This window comes from Centruroides sculpturatus, unplaced genomic scaffold, assembly GCF_000671375.1.
Source record: "Centruroides sculpturatus isolate CEXI.00-Female unplaced genomic scaffold, Cexi_2.0 scaffold49, whole genome shotgun sequence".
In the NCBI taxonomy this organism is placed as follows: Eukaryota; Metazoa; Arthropoda; class Arachnida; order Scorpiones; family Buthidae; genus Centruroides; species Centruroides sculpturatus.
The window spans coordinates 119,753-139,541 of record NW_019384317.1 but is presented as its reverse complement, the minus strand read 5'-3'; the positions used below and the strand labels follow the sequence as shown (position 1 = coordinate 139,541).

The 19,789-nt window shown below is 30.4% G+C and overlaps 1 protein-coding gene across 1 annotated transcript; it reads left to right on the top strand.

Moving 5' to 3' along the window:
• The first annotated feature begins 10,760 nt into the window (after positions 1-10,760).
• On the top strand, positions 10,761-18,831 carry LOC111623834. Its single transcript, XM_023366551.1, has 3 exons — positions 10,761-11,114; positions 15,885-16,026; positions 18,238-18,831. Exons 1-3 carry the CDS (start codon positions 10,977-10,979, stop codon positions 18,366-18,368), a joined length of 411 nt encoding a protein of 136 aa, XP_023222319.1. The 5' UTR covers positions 10,761-10,976; the 3' UTR covers positions 18,369-18,831.
• The last annotated feature ends 958 nt before the right edge of the window (positions 18,832-19,789 follow it).

Below are 19,789 nucleotides of genomic sequence, written 5' to 3'. Positions count from 1 at the left end.
TAGATTGATGCTGTAAGGCAACGATCTGTCAAGGGGGAAGTACGGAGTAACTCTCGGGAGGACTTTCTATAGGATACTGGACCCAATTTTTATAGTAATTATCCATATATTAATATATCAGGTTCGAAATAAATGCAAAAAGTACTGTATATTAGATGTGTAGTACAGGTACGACAGATTTGCTATAATTACAGTACTTGCTATTTATCAAACAGGAAAAAGGAAAATTACTTGTTACACCTAATGTACTTTTCTCTTAGAAAACTAGCATCTAATTATATCCGGAGTATAGGTTTCATTTTTATCTGATTCAGATAGAATTGTATAGTATTTTTTATACAGTATAACTATTCTTCAACAATGAATTTACTCTTAATTATTTATATATATATTTTAAACTTTTTACGCTCTATGGGCATTAGGAAGATCTTTTTTAAGGCTTATAATGGGTTTAGTCAGGCCCATAATGGGGTAGCCGAATGGTGAGGGACTAGACCTGATCGTCTATAAAGAAAATTTCTAAGATTAGATCCGATACTGCACCTCCCAGAACGATAAAGTGATTATACAGGGAGTGTAAAACCCTCGCTTTATACAGGTGTAGATCTATATACATATATAGGTCTGTACAGGTATATACACATAGTCGCTTTGTACAGGTATAGGTATACACTTAGTTGTGAATCTGAGAAACACAGATGTTTGGTGTTCATTAATATTATTATTTTGTATCTTTTATTATTTCGTATTCCTTATTTGGCATAGGCTACGTGGCATTCTGCCATCGTTAAAACTTTAATGCACCTAATATGAATAGCAAATAAGTGAATTATATTATTAGTATAATTATTCAGCATAAATAGTAGCGTAACCAGGGAGGGGCGCAGGCCCTTTATCTTTGTAAATAAATTAATTAAGAAGGAATCAAATTAAGTACAGGAAGATTTGAATGCGAAAAAACTCTTATACACACGTATAAGAACAAATACGTGTATATTTATACACGTATTTAAAATATCTAAAGAATAAGATTTTACTCTTTACCCACAACCAGGACCTACGAGATGGGTGCAGCAGGGGCACCTCCCAGTGTATGAGCTTTAGGGTGCAGGTTTTAATTCGGGGCCCCTTAATATCGGTTCTGCTTACGCTACTGCAAATAAACATCATTCATAATTCCTAAAGCTGTAAAATCGCATGACAATTCACAGTTCGTAACATTAATTAAAGGAGAATTATAAAATATTGGAACTTGCCCAAATTCTTAATTTTTTTTTATTTTTATGACTGTCATTTCATTGCCAACATCAAGCTAAAACTTGTTTAATGTATTTTTAGATGCGGAAATATTTTGTAAATTATATTTTACAGCCTGTTTTTGATTCCTGGGGCGAAAATACATTTCTTGGAAGCAATTATAAAATTAATCTTAAATAATAATTTATATATATAATAAGCAAATAGAAGAGACCAGATACACACGACTCCCGTTATCTCCTCACTCCTTTGATCTTTAATCACCAAAATTTAATAGCATCTATCACCCTAATACACAAACCTCCCTGCAAAAATTCAGAAATTTTCGACAAAAAGCACAGGAGTTGTTAAGCTTCAAACAGTGGAACAAACTGCTGCCCCCACACACACATACACATACACACACTAACATCCATACATACAGAAATTACCCCCAAATTTTTTTGCATTTTTCGACATTTTAAAGGTGTCCTAAGTCCAAAAACGTAAAAATCTTGGGGGTCATTTTCTGACCGATCGTCATACTTTCCCTCTGTTATATATAACAGAGTTGGGAAAGTAAAAATCGCGGGTCACGTTGAATTTTTCGAGTTTTCTTCACGTTTGTAACAGCTAAATAGGGCCAATTTATTTCCCATAGAAAATCCTCCCCGAAAGCACCTCCTTGGTGGATTGTCCTAGTGTCCCATTAAACCTAAATTACATAATAGTTGCTTACAAATTGATTTTATGCTAGAAACTTAAAACCGCACGACAGGTGTGTGGTTTTTCCTAAGTAATATTCAAATTAAATGAGCGATGAAGCAACATTATTTCTTAAAAATTATTTATTTTAAATAAAATATAAATAATTTAACATTTTTTAAAATCTTTTTGCAATAATTTATTTTAGTTTTATCATTAAAGAATATATTTTTGAGTGAAATTAAATACGGTATATATCAATAATGTTTACATTTATTGACTGATATTGTATCAGATATAATATATAAATTTATTTGTACGTTTTTAAATAGACGTAGCAAGTGTTAAAGAAAAGATTCGCGTACAATTTTCATTGTTCGAGAGCTGAAAGCATGGAAACAATTTGTCATTGCCACTCTTTTACGTCCATTCGTTAAAATCAGGATATCAATTCATTCGTAAAACGAAAAGGAGAACAAAAGAGATAAATAACGTTTTATAAACGTTTGAAGCGCTTGGAAACAATTCATTTTTTGTGAATAAATTCTATAAATATCAAACGTGCACACACTCATTTATCAGTTTCTGTAAAAAGTCGCATCATGGTTAAACCACGCTTCATATTATTTTCCCTGGCTGCTGTTATACTAAGTTATTCAATAACAGGTATTTTCCCTTAATATAACTTCTAACATAACTTAGTTTTTAAGTACTTTAAGGATGTACGGCATGTAAATTTACAGTAGTATCTACCAGTGGTGGAATGGGTGAAACCACCGGATACTGGTAGTTGGTAGCGTGGAGTTTTCCGGATTATTCTCCGCGTGTCTTTTTTTAAACTCTTTCCGCCCTGTGGGTACTAAGAAGGCCTCTTTTAGCAAGCCTATTATGGGTTTGGCAAGGCCCACAATAGGATGGCCGGGTGGTGAGGGACTGGACCCGACATATTCGAACCTTGACTGCTCGGCATCTCCACGTGTCTAACACCTAAACAGGGGCCAATTTACCATAGAAAGATAATTTTTTTTCATTGTATACAGTCATTACTTATATGAAAAGTGTAAATATGTGAAGTGTTTTAAACGTTTATGACCGATAGACAGCTATGTAATGAAGAGAGGATGCTCGTGGAATGGCAATATGAGAAGAGAAACACGAGATAGAGTGCAGTTTAGCAATAATTGTAATCTTAACGGGATTATAGTGATAAGAAAATTCTACTACAATGACTAAATACGAAAAATAGATCAGAAAATAAAACACAAAAAGTAAGTAGAACGATGACGAGAATAAACTGAAAAAGTAGTAATAAATAAAAAGATAACGAATCAGTGAATGAAATTACAAAACAATGGTAAAGTTGCCAATTGTGCCAATCTTAGAAAGGATCATTGTTCTTATTTTATTTTAAAACTTTTATGTTTTCATTGAACGACGTCATATTTCGAGTATTCTTCTTTGTTAATTTTTTTTTATTTCACGGTTCTTTTTCTTAAAAATTCTCACCAAAACCATTTAAAAAAAAAATAATAATAAATTATTAAGCACGTGCTTCCGCAGAGAGGTGCAAACGGGAGCACTGGGATTCTGGGAACTGGAGGCAAAAAATTCCATAAATTATAATGGTAAAAGTTATTGAGATATGTCACCTTACACCGTGGGACGCTTTGTCTGACTTTTTGTATTGATGCAATACTGTATTCTATAATCGACTTGTGAAAAAAAACCCCAAAATATTAAATAATTAAATAAAAATTTATTGATGTAATTACGAAACCATCGTGAAACCACGTCTGACCAACGTGTCAAACACCTAAATATGAGCCATTTCCCCATTGAAAGTCATCATGGGAAACAATCCCTTGGCACACAGTCCATGTGTTGCGTTGCCTTATTCCACCTGTTCACTCTAATAAAATTTTTAATTAAATACAATCGACCCCCCTATAACACTGTTGATTATTCCGTTTTATATGAATTCCATGTTGTACGAGTCACTTAGATTTTACAAATACGTGTGCCGGGCTGTGAACGGCTTACGTATTTGTAAAATCTAAGTGACTCGTACAACATGGAATTCATATAAAACGGAATAATCAACAGTGTTATAGGGGGGTCGATTGTATTTAATTAAAAATTTTATTAGAGTGAACAGGTGGAATAAGGCAACGCAACACATGGACTGTGTGCCAAGGGATTGTTTCCCATGATGACTTTCAATGGGGAAATGGCTCATATTTAGGTGTTTGACACGTTGGTCAGACGTGGTTTCACGATGGTTTCGTAATTACATCAATAAATTTTTATTTAATTATTTAATATTTTGGGGGTTTTTTTTCACAAGTCGATTATAGAATACAGTATTGCATCAATACAAAAAGTCAGACAAAGCGTCCCACGGTGTAAGGTGACATATCTCAATAACTTTTACCATTATAATTTATGGAATTTTTTGCCTCCAGTTCCCAGAATCCCAGTGCTCCCGTTTGCACCTCTCTGCGGAAGCACGTGCTTAATAATTTATTATTATTTTTTAACTCTTTCCGCCCTGTGGGCACTAAAAGGGCCTCTTTTTACAAGCCCATTATGGATACGGCCAGGCTCACAATGGAACGTGGACCCGACACGGAANCTATACTGTGAAATAGTCCAAACATTTTTCACACATATTAAAAAGTTTTTGATTGCCTTAATTTAGTTTTATTTTTATTTTTCATTACAATGTTTCTAAACTGAAAATTATATTGTTTTATAATTACCCTCAAATAGACATAAATACCAAAGAACCAGTAAAAATAAAATAAATAAAACAAAAACATTTGTTTTCTCAATTAAGACTATACAAACAAGTCTTTCAATGTCCTTTCTCACACCTCAGAAAGACTGTTATTTTCCTGAGGTGTGAGAAAGGACATCAAAAGACTTGTTTGTATAGTCTTAACTGTGTATTAATTAATTTTACAATTACAGTCCTGGCCATTTTATCAAACATTTGTTTTTGTTTTATTTCTTTTATTTTTGCTGGTTCAATGGTATTTACATCTAGTTAAGGGTAATTATATTAATTTATAACAGTAGTTTCATAGATATTCTAACAAATAGTTTTTATAAAAAAATACAAAATCACAATAATAATAATTGATAATTATCATAATACAAAATTAAATTATCCAATTTTTCTAATTTTATATTAAATATTATTGCTTAATGTAATCCTTGAAAAATAGCAAAATAGCAAATAAAGTTGATATGTAAAATGGAATTTTATACTTAAAATTAAATTTATCAGTATTTATTATAAATATTATTAACAATGCAAAGTTCTATAATTTTAGTTATTATTATTTTCTTTCTTTCATCAATATCATCTTCTTACTCATTTATTTCTAATGATAACATTCAAGTAAATATAGCTTTTTTTATCATTCCTCTCTTTTGACCTTGACAATTAAAGTAGTTGATTGATTATGTTGTTGATGATGATCGATTGAATATTTTGCACTGCATAAGGCAATGCAACATACAAGCAGTCTGCCAAGCGGGATGCACAGTACATTCTGGGAAGACTTCCTATAGGAAACTGCCCCCAATTTAAGCATTAGACATACGAAGAAAACCCTGAAAATTCCACATGGTCAACCCTTCATTGAGACAAAAATGTCAACCAATTATCAGTGTTCAGTTGTTTTATTCACATAGCCACTGGTGGACTCTGTTGGAGAGATATCAGCAGTTAGCGTTCCTTATCATGTTACAGAGTCGCTGTTTAAAAAAATTGGAAAACAGCGGTTTAGACAACAGGCTTATATATTCTATTTACACAATACACTAACTAACTATTGCTTAACAATTTGTAGCAATTTTTTGTGCCATCATAATTAACATTTTTATGTAATAATTATATAAGATTCTTGCTGACTAAATGAATATGATCTTAAATGCATTAGAAACATAATTACAAGTGAAATAAAGATATTTTTATTTCACTTGTAATGGCCAGGATGATGATTTTAAATACATTTCATCATAATACTCATTAATTAACTTATTTCAAAAGCAAAGAAAACAGAAAATTAAAAACCATTATAAGAAATGAAATAGATTAAAAATCTCATTAAATTTTTATTTACATTGATATTTTTTAACAATTTCATTCTAGGTTTGGNATTATTATTTTTTTTTTAAATGGTTTTGGTGAGAATTTTTAAGAAAAAGAACCGTGAAATAAAAAAAAATTAACAAAGAAGAATACTCGAAATATGACGTCGTTCAATGAAAACATAAAAGTTTTAAAATAAAATAAGAACAATGATCCTTTCTAAGATTGGCACAATTGGCAACTTTACCATTGTTTTGTAATTTCATTCACTGATTCGTTATCTTTTTATTTATTACTACTTTTTCAGTTTATTCTCGTCATCGTTCTACTTACTTTTTGTGTTTTATTTTCTGATCTATTTTTCGTATTTAGTCATTGTAGTAGAATTTTCTTATCACTATAATCCAGTTAAGATTACAATTATTGCTAAACTGCACTCTATCTCGTGTTTCTCTTCTCATATTGCCATTCCACGAGCATCCTCTCTTCATTACATAGCTGTCTATCGGTCATAAACGTTTAAAACACTTCACATATTTACACTTTTCATATAAGTAATGACTGTATACAATGAAAAAAAATTATCTTTCTATGGTAAATTGGCCCCTGTTTAGGTGTTAGACACGTGGAGATGCCGAGCAGTCAAGGTTCGAATATGTCGGGTCCAGTCCCTCACCACCCGGCCATCCTATTGTGGGCCTTGCCAAACCCATAATAGGCTTGCTAAAAGAGGCCTTCTTAGTACCCACAGGGCGGAAAGAGTTTAAAAAAAGACACGCGGAGAATAATCCGGAAAACTCCACGCTACCAACTACCAGTATCCGGTGGTTTCACCCATTCCACCACTGGTAGATACTACTGTAAATTTACATGCCGTACATCCTTAAAGTACTTAAAAACTAAGTTATGTTAGAAGTTATATTAAGGGAAAATACCTGTTATTGAATAACTTAGTATAACAGCAGCCAGGGAAAATAATATGAAGCGTGGTTTAACCATGATGCGACTTTTTACAGAAACTGATAAATGAGTGTGTGCACGTTTGATATTTATAGAATTTATTCACAAAAAATGAATTGTTTCCAAGCGCTTCAAACGTTTATAAAACGTTATTTATCTCTTTTGTTCTCCTTTTCGTTTTACGAATGAATTGATATCCTGATTTTAACGAATGGACGTAAAAGAGTGGCAATGACAAATTGTTTCCATGCTTTCAGCTCTCGAACAATGAAAATTGTACGCGAATCTTTTCTTTAACACTTGCTACGTCTATTTAAAAACGTACAAATAAATTTATATATTATATCTGATACAATATCAGTCAATAAATGTAAACATTATTGATATATACCGTATTTAATTTCACTCAAAAATATATTCTTTAATGATAAAACTAAAATAAATTATTGCAAAAAGATTTTAAAAAATGTTAAATTATTTATATTTTATTTAAAATAAATAATTTTTAAGAAATAATGTTGCTTCATCGCTCATTTAATTTGAATATTACTTAGGAAAAACCACACACCTGTCGTGCGGTTTTAAGTTTCTAGCATAAAATCAATTTGTAAGCAACTATTATGTAATTTAGGTTTAATGGGACACTAGGACAATCCACCAAGGAGGTGCTTTCGGGGAGGATTTTCTATGGGAAATAAATTGGCCCTATTTAGCTGTTACAAACGTGAAGAAAACTCGAAAAATTCAACGTGACCCGCGATTTTTACTTTCCCAACTCTGTTATATATAACAGAGGGAAAGTATGACGATCGGTCAGAAAATGACCCCCAAGATTTTTACGTTTTTGGACTTAGGACACCTTTAAAATGTCGAAAAATGCAAAAAAATTTGGGGGTAATTTCTGTATGTATGGATGTTAGTGTGTGTATGTGTATGTGTGTGTGGGGGCAGCAGTTTGTTCCACTGTTTGAAGCTTAACAACTCCTGTGCTTTTTGTCGAAAATTTCTGAATTTTTGCAGGGAGGTTTGTGTATTAGGGTGATAGATGCTATTAAATTTTGGTGATTAAAGATCAAAGGAGTGAGGAGATAACGGGAGTCGTGTGTATCTGGTCTCTTCTATTTGCTTATTATATATATAAATTATTATTTAAGATTAATTTTATAATTGCTTCCAAGAAATGTATTTTCGCCCCAGGAATCAAAAACAGGCTGTAAAATATAATTTACAAAATATTTCCGCATCTAAAAATACATTAAACAAGTTTTAGCTTGATGTTGGCAATGAAATGACAGTCATAAAAATAAAAAAAAATTAAGAATTTGGGCAAGTTCCAATATTTTATAATTCTCCTTTAATTAATGTTACGAACTGTGAATTGTCATGCGATTTTACAGCTTTAGGAATTATGAATGATGTTTATTTGCAGTAGCGTAAGCAGAACCGATATTAAGGGGCCCCGAATTAAAACCTGCACCCTAAAGCTCATACACTGGGAGGTGCCCCTGCTGCACCCATCTCGTAGGTCCTGGTTGTGGGTAAAGAGTAAAATCTTATTCTTTAGATATTTTAAATACGTGTATAAATATACACGTATTTGTTCTTATACGTGTGTATAAGAGTTTTTTCGCATTCAAATCTTCCTGTACTTAATTTGATTCCTTCTTAATTAATTTATTTACAAAGATAAAGGGCCTGCGCCCCTCCCTGGTTACGCTACTATTTATGCTGAATAATTATACTAATAATATAATTCACTTATTTGCTATTCATATTAGGTGCATTAAAGTTTTAACGATGGCAGAATGCCACGTAGCCTATGCCAAATAAGGAATACGAAATAATAAAAGATACAAAATAATAATATTAATGAACACCAAACATCTGTGTTTCTCAGATTCACAACTAAGTGTATACCTATACCTGTACAAAGCGACTATGTGTATATACCTGTACAGACCTATATATGTATATAGATCTACACCTGTATAAAGCGAGGGTTTTACACTCCCTGTATAATCACTTTATCGTTCTGGGAGGTGCAGTATCGGATCTAATCTTAGAAATTTTCTTTATAGACGATCAGGTCTAGTCCCTCACCATTCGGCTACCCCATTATGGGCCTGACTAAACCCATTATAAGCCTTAAAAAAGATCTTCCTAATGCCCATAGAGCGTAAAAAGTTTAAAATATATATATAAATAATTAAGAGTAAATTCATTGTTGAAGAATAGTTATACTGTATAAAAAATACTATACAATTCTATCTGAATCAGATAAAAATGAAACCTATACTCCGGATATAATTAGATGCTAGTTTTCTAAGAGAAAAGTACATTAGGTGTAACAAGTAATTTTCCTTTTTCCTGTTTGATAAATAGCAAGTACTGTAATTATAGCAAATCTGTCGTACCTGTACTACACATCTAATATACAGTACTTTTTGCATTTATTTCGAACCTGATATATTAATATATGGATAATTACTATAAAAATTGGGTCCAGTATCCTATAGAAAGTCCTCCCGAGAGTTACTCCGTACTTCCCCCTTGACAGATCGTTGCCTTACAGCATCAATCTAATCCTATTTTTTTACAGTACAAGATATAAGGTTACACTCTCGCAATTGTATACAGTAGAAAGAATTGAAAGCATGTGTGTGAGAAAATGAAAACTAATAGAATAGATAAAATAACAGAAAAACAGAAATGTCAATTCAAAAAGAGAAACAGGAAAATTAAGGGAGGGATAGTGGGAAAGTTTACATTTATATTGAACATGAGGTTTTCAACATAAAAATTCGCATCTGTAAAAACTGACGGCCGGATGATCGGAGCGATTAAAGGAGTTCAGGGCCGTATTTAGACATTTGTTATTGGGTGGGAATGTGGAACCTGATTTTTCCATCTGATACCGATTGTTTGCCAATCAAGAAAGCTTGCGCTTTTTCCTCTATTTTCCCCATTCCTCATGCCCTTTTCATTCATATATATGTATTATTAGGCCTATGTCTCTTATGCCATGACTTTGCCGACTATTCAGCGGAATGGTGTGTGCAAAATCATGCCATAAAAGACATCTCTTAAAGTCATGTCAAGATGACCTCAACTCTCAGTTACTTTGTCCTTGAAAGCTTCAGCCTACTGCTCTGAGGATCCAGAATATAATCCAAGAGGTAGAAAAAAACTAGGAACTTTTTATGAATGATTTATTCCGAATACATCGATTGGACCCAGTTCCTCACCACCCGACAGCCCCATCTTGGACTTGGACAAACCCACTTGCTAAAAAAAGGTCCTCTTAGAGCCAATAAGGCGAAGAAAATTAAAAAAGAAGGTTGGATTTGATTCTGCGTTTCCCAGGGCTTTTACTTAAGGCCCGATCGGGCTTTTACTTAAGGCATCGGGCCTTAAGCTGGATTGAGACGTCAACCTGCCGCTCTGGAAAACCCTGGATCGAATATGGAAGAGCAAAGAGAATTTTCAAGGATAGCCTGTTTCCAATATTCGGGTCCCACTTCACATCACCCGAATGTCTTCATTGTAGGTCTTGCCGAACCCATGATGGATACCCTCTTAGTATCAACAGAGCAGAAAGAGTTAAAACAATTATTATTTCGGCTTAAAATTTATTAATTTTATTCCTTTTAATAATTATACACATTTAAAAAATAAAATAATTTATTATTATAATTACAAAATTCAACAAAAAATGTTTATGAAAATTTTTTATATTCCTTCATTTTCTTACGTTTATTGGTGAAAATTTATTAATAAATGACTTCAAAAACATTTCCGAAACGAACGACAGGAAACGATATCCAAAATTAGATTTTTTTTTTTTTTTTGTGTGTGTGTGTGTCGTTTAAGTGACTTGGCGTTATATTTAAAACGACCGGAGACATCAAAATCGGGTCACGTGTTCGCGTTTACTCTAAGCATCGGCAGTAGGCGATAAAGCTCGTCGAGGAAGAAGATGGACGAATCGTCGCGTAATACTTCCGATTTCGGCCACGATTTTCTAAATAAATGTGAGGGAGAAACGAATGAAAACGATAACGAACAATTAAATGACGACCGTAAAAGGGAAGAAACTCAAATTAATCCTGACAACGTGAGTATGTTTATGTTTGTTGTAGTTTTAATTGCCATAATTTAACCATTATGTTCTATGTTTATGTCCAATATGTATGTGACGTCGACGTGTTTCTCTGAAATATACAATATGGCAACTGTCGAAATTTTCTGATTAATGGTAACCGGGGGCGCTACGACTAATATTGCGGCTGTGGCACCCAGGGGCGCCCGTAGGTTGAAAAGGAGGGGGACACGTGCACTTGTAACACGTGTCCCCCTTTTCGTTCCTGTTGCCCTTTTCCTAATCCCCAAGAAGGCCCCAAACAACAGAAAATTCGTAACTAATAGTCTATTCTGCAGATATAAAAGAAACTAATGAACGATATTTGTCTATTGACCTATTGCGTTGACCGAAACCCCGTTCCTCCTTTTCGAGGCCGAATTATTCCCGAGTGCGTCCGGTGTCGTCTTGCAGGAGTCGACGTTCGGTCGTAGAATTTGAAGTTCCTTGCGTGATGCACGATGCACCTCTTTTTCGTAGTCTGTGGGCACTGCCGGTGGCACCCCTAAATTTCTTCGCCCCGGAGGAGTTTCTAGTTCACCTGTTTCCGACGGTATGAAGTATATATTTAACTAGAGATTTGGTGCAAGTTTATTAGACTCTTGTTTTCATCTTTGATGCATTTACAAAAAATATATAATTATCATGTGTAACGTAACTTGAAATCTTCGGGAAATGGATCTTTTGATATTTACCTGGTTTGGTGAGATAAGGCGGTGCGATAGGGTCTTTTGAGAGGGAGGAGTGGGGACTCGAGAGACCCGTAGTGTGTCTTACCCCTATAAAATTAATGTTATTTTTACTAAAATAGAAAACTAGCTGGGCTCCATATAAGCGCTCGATGGCCCCAAATGCAACACGCAGGTAATCTGTTAAGAAAGGGTTTTGTGTGGGAAACTGGTTGTTAATGTATTTTAACTCGAGTTACTTTTATAAACAATTATTTAGAGTCAGATAGAATTTTAATAAACAAAATTTTGATAAAAGTTATACAAATATTTATTTATTATTTTACTTTTTATTTTAATTCAATAATTGCATTTAAAGATGGTTTAATATTTTCCCAATTTCTTTGTTCCTTTATTTGTACACGTGTCCATACATAAATTGTTCTTCTGTTTATTGAAAAGAGATCTGAATATATTTTTTTCATGATATATTTTGTTTATAAAAGGAAAGGTGTAATATTTCTAGCTGTCTGTTGTCATGAATTTTAAAATTCTGATTTAAATTCAAGTAAATTTTTTATTCAAAACTTGTATATAAATTTTTAATAAAGTTTTTATATGTTAAAATAGCACATATTTACCGTAAAGTCACTATATGAAATATGCTAAATGTGCTTAAAATTTTGATTTTATGCAAATTTAATTAGATTTTAATATACTAACATAAGTAATAATGTTTATATACATTTAAGTATTATAAATTTATTACTTAAAACAAAAAAGAAATACTTGGCAAAAATTCAAACTTTGAACATTTTGTTGTTATATTTAAAGATCGTACCACATTATAAATTCTTTTTATAATGAATTAATAACTAGAATACAAAGAAACAAACATCTCCACTAAAGCAAACCAATGCCGTAAGTCCTAGTATTATAAACACTAGGACTTACGACGTTGGTTTGCTTTTAGTAGAATAAAAAGTATGCAATTAATAGATTTTGCAGCTGAAAAATCTTTTGAATGATGATAGTTTTATCATTTTAAAACTCTTGTAAAAGATTATTTATAATTCTTAAGCCTTTTCTTTATTGTACTTTTTACCTTTTATGTAAATATTAAATTATTTTTACCTTTTTGTTTTTTGTATTTTAATATTTGTTTGGGGTTTTTATTGTTTTATTGTTAATGGGGGGAGGAAATTCATTGTCAAAGACATTTTCTACTGTAAAATTTTAAAATAATGGTTTAAACAAGATTATTTTCTCTTGTTTTCCTATTAAATTATTGAAATTTTGAGGAAAAGATTCTAAGTCATGTAGTATAATAATCCCTTGAGACCGCTATGCAAAATAAAAATGACGTGGCTCTTACGAAAATTTTATTACATCACTCGTTTATCAGCTAGCGAAAAGTAATGTTGTTAGTTTTTTTTTAATATAAATAAACTTTTTTATTGCATAAATTGTATATTTGATAACATTAATCAAACAACTTTCCTTGTTTCTTCTAAAAGAATGCAGGAAAGTTGGAAAAGAAAATTTTCCTGACCTAATTTTATTAAAATGTGTTACACTTAAATATATATAATATACAAAATTTTAGGTAATTTAGAACCGTATGTTAGTGACTTTATGAATATAGAAATATTCTATTAGATTATGGCTATATTTAAAATTTAAATCAAAGTATATTAAGGAATGTAGATAATTTAACCTTATTTTATTGTTCTTTCAGAAGTTAAAATAACTGCTATCCTATCCAATTACTTTTAACATATATCATGCATTTCAAACGATAATATATGATGCAAGTCACGTAAAAGAATTGAATGTTTCTAATTTCAGTTTATAAATGCATTATATAAAAATTGTTTATGTATATAATTTATTTTAAAATATTTGATTTAATTACAAATATAAATAAATTACCAAAATGACAGTTAATAGAAGAAACACTGGTAGTCATTGGTTAAAGTTTACTTGTTGCATCATGTGGTGTTTTTCAAGCAAGGTCATACCACATTATGCTCTGCCGTAACACGTAGAGAAACAATGCAGGTGAGTTTGAACAGGTGCCTGAATACATTTTATACAAATCAAAGATTGAAATAAGATTCTTCTTCTTAGTTATTTTCTATATGTTACAACAATCCTAATAATTAATATAATTACCTTTTTGTTAAATTTTTATGAAAACTATAGTGGTTTTTGTTGGGTATATGAAATTCCAACATTAGTACGTAGTGTTATGCTCATGCATTAATGAGAATGATATCATTTCAAATGCAAAATATTCATGCCTAAGCAGAACGTTTAAAGTGTAACCTGGTTTTGTATTTTCTTTTTAATATTGCTTCTCTTACAAAACAATTTTGCATACAATGTAAAAAAATGTGTAATATCAACAAAATTTTCATTATTGATCGAAATTCAGTCATAATGAAAGCTAGTATTGTAAAGAAGAAATTAATATTTTTGTATATATTCTGACTTTCAGTATGGTTTTATTTCAAATCAGTTAAAGTTGATGAAAAACTTTGTTATACAAATATATATGTTGTATATTTTTATTCATGCAGATTAATTTTTTTATTGCAAATACATAAACTAACATCCACAAACCCAATGTACAAACATATGCCAGCTACCGGACTATTATATCATATTATTTTAAATTAATTACTAAATAATTTGTCACTAGAGGGAGGCGTTAGGAGCCATCTCTTATTAGAATTAATAATTATAATTAAATTAAATAATTTAGAAAATTCTGGAAGAGAAGAATTGACCCGAAGAAGGACTCGAACTCGCAACTGCCGCTTACTTTGTGGATGCATTGCCAGTTACACTACCTGAGCCTCCTGTCCAATCTCCTCTTCCAGATACATTTAAACATGGGATAACTATTGTTGGGTTTGTTGATTGTTGTGCCATAGGTAAATGTTTACAGGATGCAGACACTGAATGCATCCTCAGCCAGCACCATAGATAACTGATGATGGTTATCTCATGTTTAAATGTATCTGAAGAGATCTGACTAGAGGCTCAGGTAGTATAACTGGCAATGCATCTGCACAATAAGTGGCAGTTGCAGATTTGAGACCTACTCTAGGCTGATTCTTTTCTTCCAGAATTTTCTAAATTAATTAATTTAATTACAGTTATTAAATCTAATAAGAGGTGATGCCTAACACCTCCTCTAGTGACAAATTAATTAGTAATTAATTCAAAATAATTGCAATATAATAGCCTAATATAATCAGTTGTTGGCGTATTGCATTTTTGGTTGCAGTTGTATATTTTAATAAAGATACATATGGACACAATTCTGTCTTTCAAAACCAGCAGTCAACTAACTTTATTGCCTTTTGTTCCTATCTGAGCATGGACTTTCATATTGTTGTTAATTACATCTATATGTACAGAACAAAATTATTAGATCAACACAACTAGTATAAAACAAGTAGGTTATAGTACATGTCATATATCTTGAGAAATGATTTATAAAGAACACACAATCTTATTGACATTAGCGACAATGGCCTGGTATAATTGGGCTGAAGTTTTCAAATTACAAACTTATACGTTTTCGCTATCATTCCTCTAGTCATTCGTCCTTTGTTAGTTTCAAGAACGAAGTTAGACAGATGAAAATTGAGACCAGATATGGAAAGCTTAGGGGCTTGAGCCCCTGGTTGAAATCACGTTACTTCAGTACGGATCTGAGGTAATGTGATTTCAATTCAAAATTTTTACCTCACTATATAGATTGATAAATTTGTTATAGATTTATTAATTATGTATAGTTAAATATATGACTCATATATTTAAATGTATTACAGCGATAATCAGTTTAAAATTATATTTATATTTTGTTTTATTATAGATACAAAGTTTATTATTATTCTTACTTTCAAATTTCGAAATGTAAAATCACTTTCCACCAAAAAGAAAGAGAGAGGGGAGGAAAGTGATCGATTGATTGATTTTGATTGATCAAGATATTTGTAAAAAAAAATTATATAAATATGTAATTAGTTCAAATAGTTAATTTTTTATGATTTTAATTTTTTAGAAAAATAATGACACGAAAGCTGTTTCTTCACATAAAGTAAATAATCATAGAGGAGTTACAGATATTTCTCTTCTCCACGAATTGAGATTATCAGTTATTCAAGGAAATTTTGAAGCTGTAAAATCACTTATTGAAAATAAAGGTTATTTATTTAAAATCTTTTTAAAATATATATTTACTTCTTTAAAGTAAGATTTTTATTTTAAATTTGTTCTTATATAATAGTGTTTATTGAATAGATTGAAGTAAAATTTTATAAAAGTTTAAAATAAATTATTTTGTAAATAAATAAATCAAACTGCTGCTTATTTCAGGATGATGACAATTTTTTTTTATTAAACGAAGAAAATCTTTCCTTAGCTTAGAACCATATGTTTAACAATTCCAAATTATGTAGAACAGAATTCTTATTGGAACAGAATTCAAATTAAATATTCAGAATAGTTTCAATTTAAAAACTTTTTAACTGTTTAGAATTAGATAGAACAAAGATGATTCTAAACTGAGGATGGTCAGATGTTTGGCTGAAAATCTTTTTGTGTAATAAAGTGTTGTTTTCCTGAAATAAGCAGTAGTTTGTTTATTTATAAAGATGATGCCAAGTTTTGTGAATTTTGAATCATCTTGTGCTTTATTTTATGTGTAATGTATGTATGTATGAACATGTGTGTGTGCACACGTATTTGTAAGCACATGCTGATTCAAACATGCACATAAAGTAGCCAAAAATTTAAATGTCTTCATTGTGAATTATACAATTGAATGACAAGGTATATGAATCTTACTCAAATACTTTTCAAATCGGCATTTGGAACATTTAGCTTGAACAATTTAATTTATTTAAATGAATGTTTTTGACTTCATTTTCATAGGTTTGTATCAGGTTTAACAAGAAGATACAAACTGTAAATTCGAATTGACATTCTAACAGTTTTAAAAACAAATTGAAATAATGTTCATTTATACTGTATAAATAAACAACTTAAATAAATTAAAGTATTGTTGAAAAGAATATTTCAAGTTTTGTTCAAGTTAAAATTAGTTTCAGCTTACATAGAGGTGTTTTTATTTGGCGCATTTAATTAAAACATGTTCAATATATTTGCTTTCAATTCTAATTGCAATCTTCTTCAGTCTTATCACCAAATTTGTTACCATAATTTGAAGATGTCTTGGGTTTCTTCCAAAATTATCAAGTTACTTAAAACATTCTAGCATTTGAGAATCTTTTCCTAGAGATATCTTAAGATTCAGATCTGAAAAATATTGCAATTGTTTTTCCGTAATGCTCTCCACGATGCAAAGATTATTGAAGTCGAAAGCAATTATGTATTGAACAAATTGTAATATAAATGGTTTGAACTGATGATTTGAATGATATTTAGTATGTTTTATTAATATTAGTCGATTGTGATCATAATCTATTAATAGGACTTATTACACTGATTTAACTTGTTGATTGAATCAGTCTCATGATTCAAAAGAATAAACTTTAATTTGTACCTGTATACAGACTTTTCTTGTATTTTGGACCTTTTCGTCCTTCGTCAGCAAGTGTTTTATCAGTTGTACTTCTAAAATACAATAAGTTTTTAATTATACAATAAAAATTATAAAAAAAATTAATAATTAAACTGTAATTACATAAAATAAAATATTTTAGATGACTTATTCCTAACTTCCAAGTTTTTTTTCCCATTCCTGAAGGATAAAACTCTAAATAGACATTGCTTGTTTCCTTTTGTTGGAAGTCCTTTTGTGCTTAAGTTAAAACTAAGTTGTCTAAAGTGTTTTAAGTATGTAATTACAATTTAAATAAATAAAAATTAACTGATTAAAACATTTGCCGATAAGGGATGAAAAGGTCCATAATACAAGAAAAGTCTGTATACAGATGCAAATTAAAATTTATTCTTTTGAATCATGAGACTGATTCATTCTCTCTAATTTCATCTGCAAGTTAAATCAGTGTGATAAGTCCTATTAATAGATTATAGTAAAAAAAATACTAATATTTAATAAAATAATATTTAAAAGACTAGAAGCATTAATTAGTTGATATTTAGTATGATTTTTATGACCTTGTCATTCACTCATAATTACATTTAGGACATCTAGGCACTAAAAAATCATCTAAATTGTTATAAAAATCCATACAAGTTATAATTTTTATAACCATTTATGACCTTTTAGTGCCTAGATGTCATAGCTCTACTGTACTGATAATAAAGCACTAAACTTCGTAAGTAGATTTTGTTTTGGGTGGTTCTGTATACATGCAATATACAAATACATATATATTATTTTATACGGTATATGCAAGCTATTTTTATATACCAAATTTGTTTTATAGGTGTATTTGTTGATAGCATTCTTCACGCAGGCTGGAATGCATTAATGTATGCTTGTAGTTTTGCTCATCATGAAATTGTAGATTATCTTCTCAAGCAAAATGCCGATCCTAACTTTCATAAGGGTAAATAATAAATTGATGACAGTATTTTAAAACCTGTTTAATTTTAATAATAATAAAATATATTCTATTTATTGGGCTTATTTTCAATAATTGCATTCAACTTTTTCTCCTTGTGAATGTGTATTTTTAATACATTCAAATTATTTTAATCAAGTGTATAATTATGTGCTGCTTAACAACAGGAATATTTTCTGAGAAATATTTTATTAAGTGTTGTGAAGCAAACATAATAGCAAACTTAGACAAATCTATATGGTATAGTCTACTTATATAACACAGTTGTAACACAACGATAAGTATTTGTACCTTTCTATGTTTAGATACCATAAAAGTAGCTAAGGATTTCAGCTTCATTATAATCTTATAGGACTTCTGTCATTAAGTGGCACATACCTGTACATTTTAACCCTTTATCTGTGTTTGTTCCTACATTTTAAAGATTTTGATTTCCTAAATTATTTACTCTAAAATATATTTTTAGAGCGACTTTGTCTTTAATTTGTGAAAAAATATTTTTGTTTAATATGTTCTGCTTTCAGAAAACATTCATAAATTGTTCTATTGGACAAGAGGTCAAGACTGCTGTATACAAGTGAATTTATTAAACTTAGGAAATGTCTAGTTCAATTATTTTGTTTTATTAGTTCTGTTTTGTGCATCAGTCTAAAAATTAATTAGGTTTCAATTAATTTAATAGTGAATTAAGGGTATTTGATGAGTGTTTTGGCTCGTTTTTACAATTTATGAATGGTGTGGTGATTGCATAAATCACTCATAATTGCAGTGAATTATGAGTGATTTAGTGATTAACGGTGTAGTGATTGTAATCTTGATGTAAGATAAATTGATGGGCATAAACTCATGCCCTTTATTTTTCACAAATAAAAACAAAATCTTGTTTTTTAATAAATCAAATTACTTTTACAAACTTCGAGCATTACAAAAAAAAGTCTTTTTGCACAACACAAAATAAGTAGAGCATGGATTGACATTCCATCTTTTAGTTCTCCTTTTCGACCATTTCAATGAATTTATCACTTGTTTGTTTACTGTTTTGAATCAAACTTAAACCTAAATTGTCTGATTTGGGTTTTGGTTATAATACATATGTAAGTGTAGCATAACACTCAATAATGATTAGTACTAGTGAGAGTTGGCAATATGTTGAGGAAGTCATTTCGAATGTAATGTAGTTAAGATTACTAATAGATAAATAGTTGTTGGAGCTGGCTTTGGCTAAATTTCAAGCATCCATAATAAATTAGTGCATGAATAATAATTTAATGCTTTCTGATGAGAAATAGAATCAGAAAAATTATATTACTTAAGAAAATCATGTTTTTTATTTAAGAAACACTAGACAATTTAAAAAAATAAAAACTTTATTTCTTCATAATATTGTCCTATTATTAAAAATTAANTAATTTTT